General features: G+C 43.9%; 1 protein-coding gene across 1 annotated transcript; it reads right to left on the bottom strand.

The window, feature by feature from the left end:
- Nucleotides 1–959: 959 nt before the first annotated feature.
- LOC149470482 (uncharacterized) lies at nt 960–5,413 on the bottom strand. The gene has a single exon (XM_089663325.1). It carries the CDS (start codon nt 5,228–5,230, stop codon nt 4,166–4,168), a length of 1,065 nt encoding a protein of 354 aa, XP_089519451.1. The 5' UTR covers nt 5,231–5,413; the 3' UTR covers nt 960–4,165.
- Between the last annotated feature and the right edge of the window lie 13,207 nt (nt 5,414–18,620).

Raw genomic sequence — 18,620 nt, 5'->3', positions numbered from 1 at the left:
GTCACATCATCAATAAATACAAGAGAAACAGTTCTATTGGCAGCCATACATGCCCACGCCATGACACTACCACCACCATGCTTCACTGATGAGGTGGTATGCTTAGGACCATGAGCAGTTCCTTTCCTTCTCCATACTCTTCTCTTCCCATCACTCTGGTACAAGTTGATGTTGGTCTCATCTGTCCATAGGATGTTGTTCCAGAACTGTGAAGGCTTTTTTACATGTCGTTTGGCAAACTCTAATCTGGCCTTCCTGTTTTTGAGGCTCACCAATTGTTTCCATCTTGTGGTGAACCCTCTGTATTCGCTCTGGTGAAGTCTTCTCTTGATTGGTGACTTTGACACACATACACCTACCTCCCAGAGAGTGTTCTTGATCTGGCCAACTGTTGTGAAGGGTGTTTTCTTCACCAGGGAAAGAAATCTTCGGTCATCCACCACAGTTGTTTTCCGTGATCTTCCGGGTCTTTTGGTGTTGCTGAGCTCACCGGTGCGTTCCTTCTTTTTAAGAATGTTCCAAACAGTTGTTTTGGCCACGCCTAATATTTTTGCTACCTCTCTGACGGGTTTGTTTTGTTTTTTCAGCCTAATGATGGCTTGCTTCACTGATAGTGACAGCTCTTTGGATCTCATCTTGAGAGTTGACAGCAACAGATTCCAAATGCAAATAGCACACTTGAAATGAATTCTGGACCTTTTATCTGCTCATTGTAATTGGGATAATGAGGGAAAAACACACACCTGGCCATGGAACAGCTGAGAAGCCAATTGTCCCATTACTTTTGGTCCCTTAACAAGTGGGAAGCACATATGCAAACTGTTGTAATTCCTACACCGTTCACCTGATTTGGGTGTAAATACCCTCAAATTAAAGCTGACAGTCTGCAGTTAAAGCACATCTTGTTTGTTTAATTTCAAATCCATTGTGGTGGTGTAAAGAGCCAAAAATGTTAGAATTTTGTCGATGTCCCAATATTTATGGACCTGACGGTATAGAACTTATATGCAAAGTTAGATAAGGTGGTGTAGCAGCCGTTCCCCGACAGAATGGGTAAGTTGTGATGTCTTAAGAAAGATTTGGAACTAAATGTATAAGGAATAACAGCAGTGAGAGGGATAGATGTTTGGGTATCACACACAGCGGTTTAGGGCAGGTAGATATCACATACGCGAGGGTGAGTGTACTGTAGGCTAAAACGTGAACTAGGAAAACCAAAATAGCAGACCAGGTATCAAACGCTCTGAGGTAGAGCTACAGGTGGCACTCCCCGCCCCCCCCCCCCAGGAGGAGGGCAAGCAGTACCACCATCTACCTAAGGCATTGGAGGTTAGATACATAACAATAACGATAACTTAGGGCGACCAGAATGTGAAAAATGACCAATTAGGCCGCCAGCATACAAGGCACTACACATTACATGAAGGGGAGGAAACAAAGGCAAGAAAACCATGAAATGTATCAGCATAGGCTCAGAAGGCATCAAGGGAGTCGAGCAGCACCTCAAATAGGTCTGGAGAGAGTGCCTAAGCACGCACCTGCAGGGGGAGAGGGATGGAAGGGAGCGGCCAGTGTCAAAGGGCCTGCTTAGGAAGATTATAGGCCTAGCACTATACGTGAGCATGGGATGGATGGAGATGCAAAAGTAGTAAAGGGATTACCAAACTCTTAAAGGGGATTACCATCCAGGGAGCCTATGGAGGTGATACTCGCTCACAGGTATAAAACAACAATGCAATAACACAAAGGAAAAATCCATGAGTCCCAATCCAAGTAGACTTGACAAGGGCCTCGTGGAAGGAGCTTAGAGGAAATGGAGACTCAGATGGAAGTCAGGTGGTTGCAGTCTAAGGTAGTAGTGGCAGTGCCACAGGGAGGCTTGCAGAGAAGAGAGGCAAAGTGAGACGGATCGTGGCGGATGGGCGAGGAATTGGAAGGCAGGGGGTTGCAGAGTGAGATCCAGGGAGCCTCCAAAAAGGTGTACAGATGATTGTATGCCGGAGTGTCAGGAAGTACAAGCTGGAGCAGGTTTGGGAGGGCTTTCAGGGTGGGGATTCTGAGGCCCCTAAGGGTAGTATCAGAGGAACAGGAGTTTTCCCGATAAACTTCGGAGGTGAGGTGTGATGTTCAGAAGCTGGTAGTAAGTTGGTAATGTGTTGTGGATGAGAGGGGCAGGAGCGAGAGGAGGTGCAGAACTCCTAAGCATCACAGCGAGACCTTCTGTGTGCAGGAAAAGCCATTGGGCTGGATGTGGTAGTAGAGCCCCTTTTGTGAGGTCTTGGAGGGGTCGAGGGAGCAGAGCGGCGTCGACAAGAAAGGTGGCCTTGCCACTTCATTGCACTGGTTTCCGGTTCCAGTTTCTGCGGCAGAAGGGATCTGCATATTCCTGTACCAGTCAGGAAGGTCCAGTAATGGTATTTCCAGAGCAGCACAGAAATTGAGCAATTCCTCTGGGAACCGCAGATTAGCAGTGCGCCCGTGCGGAAAGGCAGAAGGGGAATCGCCCCCTGTAGGGTATGTTGTGGGATCGGAGTGAGTCCATTAGGGGGCGGAGTTCTCTTCTTTGTTGTAGGGTCAGAGTGGAGAGATCAGATGTATTTCTGACCCCCGATACAAAAGGCGTCTTCTTTCTCTGGCGCATCTGTGGATATCTTTAAATGGAAAACTGGACAACATACTATGTCTCTTGGGGGAGGGTCGGTATCTCTGCCCCTGGGTTGGAGTTATCTATGTGCATGATCCATGTCAATAGGCGTCACAGGCAGGCGGGCCCAGCAGGTCATTAAAGAACGCCATGACTGTTCTTGAAATTTCGTTTGGTTCTACAGATTCTGGTACACCACGGATTCTGATGTTATGCCTGCGTCCACGATTGTCTAAATCCTCAATATGTCTATAGAATTCACGGATGCTTGAAGCGAGGGAGGCGATCATCTGCTGTAGTTCCACTATTGCGTCTGCGTTTTGTTTGGCAGAGAGTTCCACCCCTTCTAATCTGGTGCCCAGGGAGTGGAGGTCATCACGTAGGTCAGTAAGGGCAGTAGTGAATGTTATTTTAATGTCAGCTGCCACAGCATGTAGGTCTCTCAGCGATAAGGCATGAGATTCAGAGAGATCATGCTGTGGGACAGAGTCTGATGCTGTGCTCCGTGGAATGGCTGCAGAGGGGGAGAGGGGGATAACTGTGGTCTGTCCCTCTGCTGGGAGTGGAATAGCTCCTGTATATGCCGTGCTGACTGCTGATTAGGGACCCGTGGGGAGCAGGACCAGGCTCCAGAGGTGTTCCGGTCCGCTTTACCCATGTTTGTCTGCCCTGTGCTCACCCGATCCTCCATGCAAGGAAGCAGGATGTCTCTGGCCGGTGGGAGCTCCTAGCTTAAGCGGCCATCTCGGATCGCGGCAGAACATGCTCCCTCATACTGTTTTATATATTCAAAGTTAAGTCCCCCTTATTCCCTCTTACCCCAAGTCACGGCCGCACTTGCGCGCCTCGGTTAGCTAGTCGCTATGGGCAAGGCGTGTGGGTAAATCCGTGACAGGAGGATTGGAGAAGGTGAGCTTAGCTGGATACCTCAAGCCTGGCTGATCATGCATCAATAGTCAGAAGAACCTGGAATGGACTCTCCCACTGAGGCTTCAGAGACTTGGTAAGATGACAATAGAACCCATCCTAGTCTCTGGTACTGAGGCAGTGTTGGGCATGTTTTACCTCAGGATCCAGAAATGAAGAAAATGCTTGGAAACACAACTCAGTTGGTGAATCATGAAAATGCATTGCATGTTCATTCAAAGCTCCATAAAAAAGATAAAGATGAGAATCATGAGGGAAGCTGTTCAGTTATTGATGCTTATCTTAAAACAATTGTCAAAATATAAAATATTCAATTCCTTTCTAGTTGTGTGATTGATGGACATAAGCACTAAACTCAGTTCATCCAATCATTACATTCTAGTTTGCTCACAGATTTTAGTTTGTTTCTTTTAAAGTAACATTTTCTCTTTTCCAGCTTGTGGGATGATATTGGGGATGTAAAACTGAATTGTGACACCTGAAACTTCTTTAATATCTCTTTTCTTCCAGAAAATAATCTATGCTGAGATTTGTGAATCCTCCGGTGATAATTAGACCAACACTAACTGTAAAAGTTTTGTCACATTGAGAGCATTAAAATGGCTTCTCTCCAGTGTGAATCCTCTGGTGTCTGATAAGATTTGACTTATGTGTAAAAGCTTTGCCACATTCAGAACACTGATATGGTTTCTCTCCAGTGTGAATCATCTGGTGTCTGATAAGATGTGACTTCCTTGCAAAAGCTTTATCACATCCAGAACACTGATATGGCTTCTCTCCAGTGTGAATCCTCTGGTGTGTGATAAGATGTGACTTCTTTGCAAAAGCGTTATCATATTCAGAACACTGACATGGTTTCTCTCCAGAATGAATCATCTGGTGCATTATAAGCTCCCTCTTGGTTGTAAAAGTTTTGCCACATTCGGAACACTGATATGGCTTCTCTCCAGTGTGAATCATCTGGTGAGTGATAAGATGTGACTTCCTTGCAAAAGCTTTATCACATTCAGAACACTGATATGGCTTCTCCTCAGTGTGAATTCTCTGGTGTCTGATAAGATGTGACTTCTTTGCAAAAGATTTATCACATTCCGAACACTGATATGGCTTCTCTCCAGTGTGAATCCTCTGGTGTATTATAAGCTCCCTCTTGGTTTTAAAAGTTTTGCCACACTCAGAACACTGATATGGCTTCTCTCCAGTGTGAATCCTCTGGTGTTTGATAAGACTTGACTTCTGTGTAAAAGCTTTATCACATTCAGAACACTGATATGGTTTTTCTCCAGTGTGAACAATCTGGTGTCTGATAAGATGTGACTTCTCTGTAAAAGCTTTATCACATTCAGAACACTGATATGGCTTCTCTCCAGTGTGAATCTTCTGATGTGTGATAAGATGTGACTGCACAGTAAAAGCTTTATCACATTCAGAACACTGATATGGCCTCTCTCCATTGTGAATCATCTGGTGTGTTTTAAGATTTGCCTTCTGTGTAAAAGCTTTATCACATGCAGAACACTGATATGGCTTCTCTCCAGTATGAACTCTATGGTGTACTATAAGGTCTTTCTTGCATGTAAAGGTTTTGTCACATTCAGAACAAGGATATGACTTCTCTCCATTGTGAACCTTCTGGTGTGTGATATATTTTCTCTCCATTGTAAAATCTCCAAACAAGTAGTTTGAAATGACTCCTCTTATGTATACTTGGGTTGGACTTTATTGTAAAGCCGTTATCACTTCCAGAACACTGAAATTACTTTTCTCCTGCTGGATCAATGTGGAAGAGGATCCAAACCATGACTTTTAGAACACAGATATGACTTGTATCCCGTGTGAATCCTCCAGTGAACTGCGATAAAGACTTTCAGTCAATTAAGACATCCATATGTCTTGTTTTCCATGTGACTCAGCTGTATTCATGAAGACCAACATGACCGAAAACTTGGTTCATCAATCCACCTGTACAAAAAAAAAGTTAGAATTCTATATAAAAGGACTACATAAAGTTTCTTTCTATTTTTAATATATATATATATATATATATATCTTATGAATAGAAAGAATATGTACAGCATTATCTACAGTATTTTTTTTAATCAAATAGATTTTATTAAGAAAGTTTAAGTGCGCACAGTATTCCCAACATTCAGCCCAGACAATGGAGTCATACATTCTCATGTATAGGCAGTTGTGGCACTGTTACAGATCATACAGAACAATAACTTGCTTTGTCTATGGTGTCACTTTTACCTTTTATAAACAAATGAACATAGAAAAGAAGAAACAGCCTAGAACAATTCAGCTGTACACAGCAAGTAACTCCCCCCAGTACATACATAGATAGCTGACACCGATCAATGAGGCCCGTGTCTATAGCATCATACCCCAAGTATCAGTCTCCAATGTAGTCACCATTCAGTAGGATACAACTGGCTTGTTCTCCTTCTATGGGGCTAAAAGAGCTAAGATTTTAAAAGCCTATGAAGAACTAACTAGGAGTGAGCAAGGAGTATCCAGCCAGTTCTGCCAGAGAGACATACATCGCCTGGGGGAATTACAATGTTGGTAAGTTCGTTTTTCACATGTTAATGTGGAGATCACCTGCTCAATCCACTGTTGTCTGCTGGGAGTTTGAGATGATAGCCAAGATCGGGATAATTTTTATGGTCAAGCAGCCTCACTATTGCTATATGACTTGTAATAGGAGGAGGTGTAAATAATTCCTCCTCTATTGAGACCAAGAGGCACACCCGAGGAATATTGAATACCAACGTTATAATACTGGTCATATCATTCCACTTTTTGAATAATTTTGGACATTTCCAAAACGTGTATCAAATCCCCGATATCACCACTACAATTGGGGTCATAAGGGGAAATCCCTCCTGTCCTAGCTGAACAATTGAGCTGGGGTCCTGAAAGCTCTATGCAAAAGAAATGACTGAGTTTCTGTGAAGAGGACAGAGAAATGAAAGGTATCGAGATCAAAATCACCTCCCACCACTCTCTTATTTTCTCTGTTTCTTTGTCTGTTTCCCATTTCTTTCTATAAGTCTTCAGCAAAAGTCAAAAGAGTGGAATAAATATATGAGAGATCATGCCTTTGCCACTGGTGCCATCTGAAGCCCATTAACAAGTGTGAGAGTGATGTGAAATCTGTATCTGATGGAAGTAGCAACCGATGGATGGGATCTAATGTGTCTACTAACTCCCACCTGGTAAGATGTTGAAGTTGGGCAGCTATAATATAAAGTCTAACATTTGGTATTGCTAGGCCTCCTTGGTCTTCACCATACTGTAGAGTAGTGAGTTTGATTCTAGCTGATGGCTTCTTCTAAATGAGTTCTCCAAACTGGGAGTCTATACTGGAGAACCACTTACGAGGTGTCCACATGGGAGAATTGTGGAGTATATAGAGGAATTGTGGGGTCCATATCTTCTCTTGTTCATAGATGTTATTGGAAAGAGATAATAGTTTTACAAGGAGCTGATAACAATGTGATTGCAGGACTCACCAACAGTAAGTCAGAAGGGGTACAAGCCTTAGAGGTAACGTACAGGTTGTAATTTGTACAGTACAAACAATATCTTCATACATTAAAGTGGAGTTCCAGTGAAAATAAAAAAAAAAAAATAAAAGTCAGCAGCTGCAAAAACTGTAGCTGCTGACTTTTAAAAGACAGATACTTACCTGTCCCTCGATCTCGTGGTGTCCTCCCCGCAGCCTGTTTTACCGGCCGCCCTGTGTTCTCAGCGCCAGCATCTTCAGTGTGGGCACCCAGCTGTGACAGCTTGCGGCTTCATGAGCGAGTATCTCTGTGCTTTGTGAATGGTCCTGTAGTCTTCTAGGACCTGTCATGTGTCCCAGAAGACTACAGGGAGGGAGGGGGAGGACAACTTCTGTTTCTGATCACCTATGTGACTGCAGCAGAAGTGGAAGTGAGTACTTGTCAATTTCAGGTACTCCCCCCCTCAAAAGGTGCCAGTTCTTATTGGGGAGTGGGGTCCTTAAAGCAGGACTTCCCCTTTTGGGTGGAGCTCTGCTTTAACTTAAGCAAGAGATAACAGTGCTATAGTATCAAGGGAGGAGTGAATGTAGAGACTGGCACGTTATATACTCTATAATATCATTTCTGGTACTCTCACAGTGGGAGTATAGATTTAGTACTTCAACCTGTATGCAGATATCAGTGGCAGACGAGTGGGTGACCTGTCTGCGTCACTGAAAATTCAAACTGATAGTGTAGGTTCCCTCAATTGGGAAAACCCCCATAAGGGATAAAGAGCTAATGAGAGGAAAGGTGAAAAGGAAGAGGGCAATGGAGAGATAAGAGCAAGAGTAGTGAAGAAAGGGGTACAGATAAGGGGGGAGGAGAGGAGGTCCCCAGGGGGGAGGGTGTGTGCCTGTATAGAGTAGCAACTGAGTAGTGGGTTACCTAATGGACTCAGGACTACAAAGAGAGTAAGGTTTCATCAGAGTTTGAGGGTAGGAAATGGTCAACCCATGGTTGCCATAGTTGTTCATTTTTATGCACTCTGTCTAATAGGACGGCTTCTACTTTGACATTTATCGTGGCTCGAGTGACACTATTCTTAGTTTCAGTGGCATTGAGGTGGGTGGATTTCCAGGCCTTCGCTATGGTTTGCTAAGCCGTGGTGGTGACCTACAGGAGTAGTTTGAATTGCCAGTGTGTCACTTCTTGGGCCTTATGCAAGTAAAGGAATGGATGCTGGTCAACCAACCCCAGTCCAGTGTTGAGGAATGGCCTCAGCTGCCATTCTAGCCACACCCTCTGATGCATTTCACCCAGCCAACTAGGGCTTGGTCACACTGCATCCATCCCTTTACTTGTATTGGCTGACACTGGAATCGCTCTGACTCATGCTCCCTTCTTCTCACTTGCCGGTGGGGTGATCCCTTTCCTTCCATCCATAGCTTGGAGACACACCATAAGGTATACTTCTTGGGGTTTGTTATTAAATGAGGCAGTGGCCGGATGGATATATATACTGTAACTTCTTCATAAAGAACTGTAGGCACATGGAATATTTTGCACCAATACGTTTGAACAACCGGGCAGGTCCACCACATGTGAAGGTGGGTATGTGGTGGGTAACTGCTTCAGAGCAGCCACGAAAACAAGTCAGGGATTAGGACGGAATGAATGTAGCAATCCGGGCAGGGACCAGGTACCTGAGGGGAGTGGTCTTTGCTGTAGGCAGCACTGGTCGCACATATATATATTAGGGCATCAACTCTTCAGCTCTGAGGAAAGGGACACGTCCCCGAAATGCATCAGTAGGCTGACCGCACCACCAATTTGACACTCTGACATCAGTTTGGGCCATTGTGACGAACTGTCCCTTTCTGATAACATTTTGCCCTTTTTGTTCTGGTTTTCTCCCCTTGTTAAGTGGTCTTCCCATTCTCCCCTTGGTAAAGCTGTATATGTTTAGCAGCTGTTATGTAGACAGGCATTCTACACTGTTTGTTTAGGGAAATGTGACCTTGTAGTCTTTCACTTCTATAGAGTTCATTGTCAAGGTCCTACCTTTTCCCAGAGGTTATGCTGCTCCATGTGCTGGCATCCATCTTGGGTTTCTGCAGAGCATGGTGGGAGTCTTTTATGCCTTCAGTCCTCTGCGGTCCATCCCCCAGAGGGGTGTGGTTGATCACATATAAGCCTGTTGTCCGCACGTGCTCTTTGTATTCGTGTCTTGTGTGTTGGTGTTGCAACAAGCTCTGTTTATACTCTCGTGGCTCTCCTGGAAACTGACTCAGCTTTTGACTAGACTATTCTCTGTGTTTTCCATTTATCTGACCTCCTGTTGCTGAACCTGGCCTGTGACCTGTTATTCTTGTCTACCGTTCTGTTCCGTTTGTCTCGTTATTATCGACCCGGCGTGCCCGACTACGCTATTGTCTTATCTGGTTCCTACCAGCTACATGCCATTGGCGGTGACCATTACCACAGTTGGGGTGTCTCGGGGGCCGTGACCTGGTCCCTGGCTGCATCAAGTCCATCCCCACCATCAGGGGCCCTGGTGAAGGGCAGCCTGGGATTTAGACTCCGCGCCCTGAGGGACTCCGGTCTGTGGGTGGTGGTTGTCGTCAGTCGGTGCGTGACCCTGCCATTAGGCCTGCCTGTCCGTTCCACAGCTCCTGCCCTGACAGTTAATACTGTATTGTTGTGTTGTAGGGTTTTGTTGTGGGTGGGGAAAACCCGGTGCCAGGCTGTCTGGTGGGGGTGAAGCTGTATATACTGAACTCTGTTCAATAAAGATTGATTAATTTCACCCTACACGAAGTTCTGACTCGTGGTTTGGGATAGCGGGAAAGGATTGGTTTTGAGCTCTAATACATGCCTTGACAGAACACTGGAAGTCTAGCAGGACAATGGGACCATTGGCTAAGACACATCGCTTTGCACGAGGAAGCCTAGGCGGAATGGTTCTGCCACAATCATCACTGTGGCTTTTTAGGCTTTTTCATGTACATATTTTGCGAGTAGGTTTTTTGTCTTTTTAAATTAAGTTTGGATAATGCGCTAGGTGTTTGCACCGCCTGTGTGATTTTTTTCTTTTTTACCAGAGCATGAGAGTTTTGTGGTTAGTCTCCATGGCTATTATATTTTGGGAGGAGGATTTCCAAATGTAGATTTAAATCCCATTCCCACTTGGATGTATATGGTATGAAGTGTAAGGTGGTGGAGCTGGTAGCTGTGTATATAAGGTGGAAATCAAACCTCTAGCATGGGGGTCATATTTACATATGTGTTCAAACCTGGTGATGTCTGGGAGGGAGGGGGTTGGTGTGTAAGTGGGAGGAACAAAAGTGATTGATCTGAAGATATATAAAACTTTCAGGTCTAGATATTTTGTGGGAGTCACATAGGGTTTGGAAGGGTATAAAGGAGTCTGGTGCTGTGAAATTGTAAGTTTGAACTAGACTAGCTCTAGGACAAGCATGAAAAGAAGATGGAGGCATCCATGCCGGATAAAAGCCAGGATTGAGGAGGTATGCCATGAGTGGGTTATGGGGTGACTGTAAGGTGTATCAGAACTTTAGACTGTCCCAGATAGATAGATAGTGTTGAGTAATTGGGTTTTGGAGTGATTGACGGCCTCTTTGGTGTAGCCATAGCAAATTGGCAACTGATAAGGGGTCCCAATCTACTGACTCTCTAGGGACCCATGGGGGGGGGGTCACTTTTACTGCATGATAATTAGGGAGTTGAGCAAGATGTGCAGCTTGGAAATATTTTGCAAAGTTCGGAAGCCCCAGACCACTCCAAGTTTTGGTAAGGTACGGATGGACCTGGGTAGATGCAGTTTAATAGTGCCCCATACCTAAATGGTGGCATGACACTGTAATATGCAGAGAAAACAGGAAGGTATATATATGGGTAGGACCAAGGTATAATATTTTGGGCAGAATTGTCATTTTTTACAACCGTGATACAACCCATCCATGAGAGGGGTTGTTTGGACCAGGATGTCTGTCATGTTTCACATGACTGTCATATGCCTTTAAGTGTTCTCTCTATTTTGTCTCTGCTCCTCCCTTTACTCTGGTTTAGTTCCTGCTGTATAGATAGCCCACCCCCCTTCCCAGTAATGCATTTCAGCAAGCCTCATGTCTCATGAAGCAGAGCACAGTATGATCTTTTGACCTATGTTCATTGTTGTAAGATTCTCTCAGTATATGGAATAAACTTCACAAGATCTACAAGACATCATCTTGATTGAGTCACTGACTGTGCTATCCAGCTGAGATTGGTGTTATCACTATCTCATCACAACTGTAAGTTACAGAGATCACACTTTTAATACTTAGATTGGAGAGACAGAACAGTCAAAAGATCAGTGAAATGTCTTCACAGGATCCTTGATATCTGCACACAGTGAGATGTTATATATAGAGATGAGCGAATTATTCAAAAATTCGATTTGGCTGATTCGGCGAATTTCAGGAAGAAATTTGATTCGATGCGAATTTATTCGCTACGAAGTTAACTTATAAAAAGGGTTTCTAGGCTTCAGAGAGCCTTTAAATTAGTGCAGAACACTGTACCTTTAATTTAAATGCCCTTGGAGATGAGGAAGGAGAAGGAGAAGGATGAGAAGAAGGAGAAGGAGAAGGATGAGAAGAAGGAGAAGGATGAGAAGAAGGAGAAGGATGAGAAGAAGGAGAAGGATGAGAAGAAGGAGAAGGAGAAGGATGAGAAGATGGAGAAGGAGAAGGATGAGAAGATGGAGAAGGAGAAGGATGAGAAGATGGAGAAGGAGAAGGATGAGAAGAAGGAGAAGGAGAAGGATGAGAAGAAGGAGAAGGATGAGAAGAAGGAGAAGGATGAGAAGAAGGAGAAGGATGAGAAGAAGGAGAAGGATGAGAAGAAGGAGAAGGATGAGAAGAAGGAGAAGGAGAAGGATGAGAAGAAGGAGAAGGAGAAGGATGAGAAGAAGGAGAAGGAGAAGGATGAGAAGAAGGAGAAGGATGAGAAGAAGGAGAAGGATGAGAAGAAGGAGAAGGATGAGAAGAAGGAGAAGGATGAGAAGAAGGATGAGAAGAAGGAGAAGGATGAGAAGAAGGATGAGAAGAAGGAGAAGGATGAGAAGAAGGATGAGAAGAAGGAGAAGGATGAGAAGAAGGATGAGAAGAAGGAGAAGGAGGAGAAGAAGGAGAAGGAGAAGGATGAGAAGAAGGAGAAGGATGAGAAGAAGGAGAAGGATGAGAAGAAGGAGAAGGATGAGAAGAAGGAGAAGGATGAGAAGGATGAGAAGAAGGAGAAGGATGAGAAGAAGGATGAGAAGAAGGAGAAGGATGAGAAGAAGGATGAGAAGAAGGAGAAGGATGAGAAGAAGGATGAGAAGAAGGAGAAGGATGAGAAGAAGGATGAGAAGAAGGAGAAGGATGAGAAGGATGAGAAGAAGGAGAAGGAGAAGGATGAGAAGAAGGAGAAGGATGAGAAGAAGGAGAAGGATGAGAAGAAGGAGAAGGATGAGAAGAAGGAGAAGGATGAGAAGAAGGAGAAGGATGAGAAGAAGGAGAAGGATGAGAAGAAGGAGAAGGATGAGAAGAAGGATGAGATCACACTTTTAATACTTAGATTGGAGAGACAGAACAGTCAAAAGATCAGTGAAATGTCTTCACAGGATCCTTGATATCTGCACACAGTGAGATGTTATATATAGAGATGAGCGAATTATTCAAAAATTCGATTCGGCTGATTCGGCGAATTTCAGGAAGAAATTTGATTTGATGCGAATTTATTCGCTACGAAGTTAATTTATAAAAAGGGTTTCTAGGCTTCAGAGAGCCTTTAAATTAGTGCAGAACACTGTACCTTTAATTTAAATGCCCTTGGAGATGAGGAAGGAGAAGGAGAAGGAGAAGGATGAGAAGAAGGAGAAGGAGAAGGATGAGAAGAAGGAGAAGGAGAAGGGTGAGAAGAAGGAGAAGGAGAAGGGTGAGAAGAAGGAGAAGGAGAAGGATGAGAAGAAGGAGAAGGAGAAGGATGAGAAGAAGGAGAAGGAGAAGGATGAGAAGAAGGAGAAGGAGAAGGATGAGAAGAAGGAGAAGGATGAGAAGAAGGAGAAGGATGAGAAGAAGGAGAAGGATGAGAAGAAGGAGAAGGATGAGAAGAAGGATAAGGATGAGAAGAAGGAGAAGGATGAGAAGAAGGATGAGAAGGAGAAGAAGGATGAGAAGAAGGAGAAGGATGAGAAGAAGGATGAGAAGAAGGAGAAGGATGAGAAGAAGGATGAGAAGAAGGAGAAGGATGAGAAGAAGGATGAGAAGAAGGAGAAGGATGAGAGGAAGGAGAAGGATGAGAAGAAGGAGAAGGAGAAGGATGAGAAGAAGGAGAAGGATGAGAAGGAGGAGAAGAAGGAGAAGAAGGAGAAGGATGAGAAGAAGGAGAAGGATGAGAAGAAGGAGAAGGATGAGAAGAAGGAGAAGGATGAGAAGAAGGAGAAGGATGAGAAGAAGGAGAAGGAGAAGGATGAGAAGAAGGAGAAGGATGAGAAGAAGAAGGAGAAGGATGAGAAGAAGAAGGAGAAGGATGAGAAGAAGAAGGAGAAGGATGAGAAGAAGGAGAAGGATGAGAAGAAGGAGAAGGAGAAGGATGAGAAGAAGGAGAAGGAGAAGGATGAGAAGAAGGAGAAGGATGAGAAGAAGGAGAAGGATGAGAAGAAGGAGAAGGATGAGAAGAAGGAGAAGGATGAGAAGAAGGAGAAGGATGAGAAGAAGGATGAGAAGAAGGAGAAGGATGAGAAGAAGGATGAGAAGAAGGAGAAGGATGAGAAGAAGGATGAGAAGAAGGAGAAGGATGAGAAGAAGGAGAAGGATGAGAAGAAGGAGAAGGATGAGAAGAAGGAGAAGGATGAGAAGAAGGAGAAGGAGGAGAAGAAGGAGAAGGAGGAGAAGAAGGAGAAGGAGAAGGATGAGAAGAAGGAGAAGGATGAGAAGAAGGAGAAGGATGAGAAGAAGGAGAAGGATGAGAAGAAGGAGAAGGATGAGAAGAAGGAGAAGGATGAGAAGAAGGAGAAGGATGAGAAGAAGGATGAGAAGGATGAGAAGAAGGAGAAGGATGAGAAGAAGATCAGTTCTGTGACAGTTTCTGTCTATTTCTGACAGTTCTGTGACATTCACTCCATACAGCGGTTTCAACCGCTGTATGGAGTGAATGTCACAGAACTGTCAGAAATAGGCTATTTCTGACAGTTCTGTGACATTCCCTCCATACAGCGGTTGAAACATTGTATCTATTTGTTTCCATAAATGGATCCATTTATGGAAACAAATAGATACAATGTTTCAACCGCTGTATGGAGTGAATGTCCCAGAACTGTCAGAAATAGCGGAGCTCTGCAGATACACTTAGCGGAGCTCTGCAGATACACTTTTTGCCGGCTTGGAATTCTTCTTATTTTCATCCTACTTCTTCTTCTTCTTCATCCTCATCCTCTTCTTCTTCTGAGGATGAGGATGAAGAAGAAGAAGAAGTAGGATGAAAATAAGATTAATTCCAAGCCGGCAAAAAGTGTATCTGCAGAGCTCCTCTAAGTGTATCTGCAGAATAGAAGAGCTCTGCAGATACACTTTTTGCCGGCTTGGAATTATTCTTATTTTCATCCTACTTCTTCTTCTTCATCCTCATCCTCTTCTTCTTCTTCTGAGGATGAGGATGAAGAAGAAGAAGAAGAAGAAGTAGGATGAAAATAAGAATTCCAAACCGGCAAAAAGTGTATCTGCAGAGTTCCTCTATTTCTGACAGTTCTCTGACAGCTCCTTCACATGTACAGCGGTTGAAACATCTGTTTCCGAATGAAAACATCTGTATCCTAAATGGAAACAAATAGATACAATGTTTCAACCGCTGTACATGTGAAGGAACTGTCAGAGAAATGTCAGAAATAGCGGAGCTCTCTGCAGGGACACTTTTGCCGGCTGATCGGGAAAAATCCGATTCGCGCACCCGAAGTAGGCAAATATTCGGATTCGACGCAAATCAAATTTTTCCTGAAATTCGTATCGAATTCCACTTCGCCTGGTTCGATTCGCTCATCTCTAGTTATATAGATGGATATAGCAGCTACAGAGAGTGCAGTCATCTCTACACACGCCTGTACATGTCTGCAAGTATATCTCAGCATAACACCCATGAGTGTCAGGACAAATTATTGATGTGAATGTCTTACAACTGCAAGTTTATACACTGCATCTGTATGCATTAGCACATGGCTTGTCTGTGAAATTAGAAGTGAAAGAAAACCTTTCTGCAATCATTGCCTAGGAAACCTGAACTCACCCACAGAAAAATTGATACATTTCTCTGTAAACTTTCTATCAACCCCTCTCCTTGCTAACATGATGTTTCAGGAAAGTAATATACAGTCTGGGGAAACTAATACACAACCATAATCAGAGCTTCATCCAGAGCAGGACTTACACCCTGAATTATACAAAAGAGAAAAACGCTTAAGAAAACCATCCTGGAAAATGCAGGAGAATCTTCATGCTGACAAGTTAGAATCGCTGTCTAATATTAATGACTTATGGACTAATACTGTTAAATGCATGTCTGCTGCCTCCCAACAATCTCATGAGCCAATACAACTAGGGGGCGCTATCCAGCAATTGAATGTTGCTTATGAGAATTATCAAAGACTGTGTGTTAAATATATTGCTCTCTTAAAGTGGTACAACACTCAAAGGTCATTGGAAGAATTAATGAGTTTTGAGGAGCTCAGTCTTGAAAGAGACAATGTAGTGGTGCAAACAAACAAAGACAAAGGCAGAAGTGAGAATAACACAGCTCCATGAATCCAGATCTTATCGCTCTCCATCTACTAGATGCTCCTCAAGAGCTTTCAAATCCATATAATCAAGGTCTTCTACACTCAGTCAACAATTAATTAAAGCCCGTGCTGATGCTGATGCTGAAGCTTCTAAAATTCAGGCAGCTTTCACCCAAAAGAAAGCAGAAATGGAGGCTCAGGCCGCACATCAGAAAGCAGAGAAAGAAGCTGAAGCCACACGCCAAAAGGCAGAAATGGAAGTTTTGGAAAAACAATGTGAGCATGCCACACCCATGGAAAGGTTAAGGGGCTTAGAACAAGCCGCTAGTGAAAACGAAAGAGACAACAGTTCCAGACACTCAGTTGTATCTTATGTCTCAGATTCTTCACACACCTCTCCAGAACGTCAACTTCCTGTCACAACAGCCAAACTACTCAAAGTCTCTTCTCTGCACCTACTGTACCTCAAGATGATTTGCCCTTATATCCTCCAATACATCAGACTGCAGCATCTCAGCTAGCCGCAGACACTGGTGTGTATTTAATAGACCGTCCATCATACTTTGGCACCAACACAGTACCTCCTAGCAAATTCACTACTCTACAAACATGCCAATGAACTTTAAGCCAGTGCTGGCACTGAATGACTTAGCAGCAACATATGTTGCCAAGTCACTCCACGTAAGTCCACCATCACAACCAACTCTGTTCCACCTGCAGTCATGCACCCAAAATCAGAAAACACGGACATGTCAAAGTCTGCCAAATACATGCATCGCAGAGAACTTGTTAAGACAGGTCTCACCAAGTTTGATGACAAGCCTGAAAATTACAGAGGCTGGAAATCCACTTTTAAGACCACAATGAGTGACCTAGACATCAATGCCACTGAGGAATTAGATCTACTCATCAGATGGCTAGGTCCCCAGTCCACTGAACGCATCAAGAGGCTCAAAGCAGTTCATATTGACAACCCTGCTGCAGGCCTTAATGCTGCTTGGGGCAGACTTGAACATATCTTTGGCAGCCCAGAGGCCATTGAAGATGCTTTATTTAAAAGGTTGCAAAGTTTCAAGAACTCCGCGATATTCTATTAGAGCTTCAACTTGCTAATTCTGACATCAACTTACCTGGTCTCAGTTATCTTGACACCTCTCATAGCATCAAACCTATTGTCCTCAAGCTACCATATGGAATACAAGAAAGATGGGCAGCGCTTGGATCAAAGTATAAGGAATAACATAGAGTTGCCTTTCCTCCTTTTTCCTACTTCTGTGAGTTCATCAGAAGAATTGCAGACACTGAGAATGACCCAAGTTTCTCATATGGGGACTGTAACCTCCTCAGTACACTCTCTCCAAGACCTATGAACACACTTATGTCTCACGGAGACCGTAGAGGTCCAGCGTTAGTGAAAAGGACTAATGATCTACCTGCACCTGCTACAGTTCTTGAAAAGACTGATCAAAACAAGAGAATTGAGGACCCAACTTGCCAATGTCCAATACATAACTAACCACATCCACTTAAGAAATGTATCGGCTTCAGAAAGAAAACTCTCAAAGAACGTAAAGAACTTTAGAGGAAATTTGGGGTTTGCTACAAATGCTGTGTCTCCATGGAACACTTTGCAAAGGACTGTAAAGCGATCAAATGTATAGAGTGTGACCGTGATGACCATGTGCAAGCTCTTCATCAATATTCGCACAACTCTGCTACGCTCACAAACAATCTTCCTGAGGCAAAACAAGGCGGGGAACGTCCAGATCAAGCAGCACCCACCACCCCAGTGTTCTCTACATGTACAGAGGTCTGAGGAGAAGGATTCTGTGACAACTCCTGTGCAAAGATATGATTGGTCCGTGTATACCCCAAAGGTCAACCTGAAAAGGCCATAAGACTGTATACTATTCTGGATGATCAGAGTAACAGATCTCTTGCAAGAACTCAGTTTTTTGAACTGTTGAACATAAGTGGAGATGCTCTGCCTTATACTCTAAGCACTTGTTCCGGCACTACAGAAGTCTTAGGTAGAAGAGTCAGTGGTCTTGTAGTTGCTCCTCTGAATAACAATGTGGAAATATCTTTGCCCACTATCACTGAGTGCAACCAGATTCCAAACACCAAAGAGGAGATCCCTACTCCTGAAGCTGCTTATCACCATTCTCACTTAAAGCACATAGCCAGCCAAATACCAGCCCTCAATGAAAGTGCCGATATCCTGCTGTTACTCAGCCAAGACATTATAATTATTATTATACAGGATTCATATAGCGCCAACAGTTTGCTCAGCGCTTTACAATATAACGGGAGACAATACAGCAACAATACAGTTCAATACAAGAGAGATAGGAGGGCCTGATCCCAGGAGCTTACAATCTAGGAGAGAGGGGCTAGTGGTACAAAAGGTAGTAACTGTGGGGGATGGACTGGTTGGAAGAGTAAAAGATTCCATTATTAGCTGAGGGCAGGATAGGCTTCCCTGTAGAGATAGGTTTTCAGAGATCGCCTAAAAGTGAGCAGAGTAGGCGCTAAATTGGGATAGAGAGTTCCAGAGGATGGGGGAAGCTCTGGAGAAGTCCTGGAGAGGAGCATGGGAAGAGGAGAAAAGGGAGCTAGAGAGCAGGAGGTCGTGTGAGGAGCGGAGAGTACGGTTTGGGTGATATTTGGAGACAAGATAGGTGATGAAATTTGGGGCAGAGTTATAAATGACTTTATATGTTATTGTTATTGTTTGGAATTT

The sequence above is a fragment of the Staurois parvus genome, unplaced genomic scaffold (assembly GCF_062004578.1).
Source record: "Staurois parvus isolate SC_StPar_1 unplaced genomic scaffold, SC_StPar_1.0 ptg000042l, whole genome shotgun sequence".
Lineage (NCBI taxonomy): Eukaryota > Metazoa > Chordata > Amphibia > Anura > Ranidae > Staurois > Staurois parvus.
The sequence above is the reverse complement of the archived record's forward strand: the minus strand, read 5'-3'. Positions and strand labels throughout refer to the sequence as shown.

Bases quoted from the DNA above. Each gene is read 5' to 3' on its own strand.
- LOC149470482 (XM_089663325.1), bottom strand. From the start codon at position 5,230: ATGGAGAGAAAATATATCACACACCAGAAGGTTCACAATGGAGAGAAG.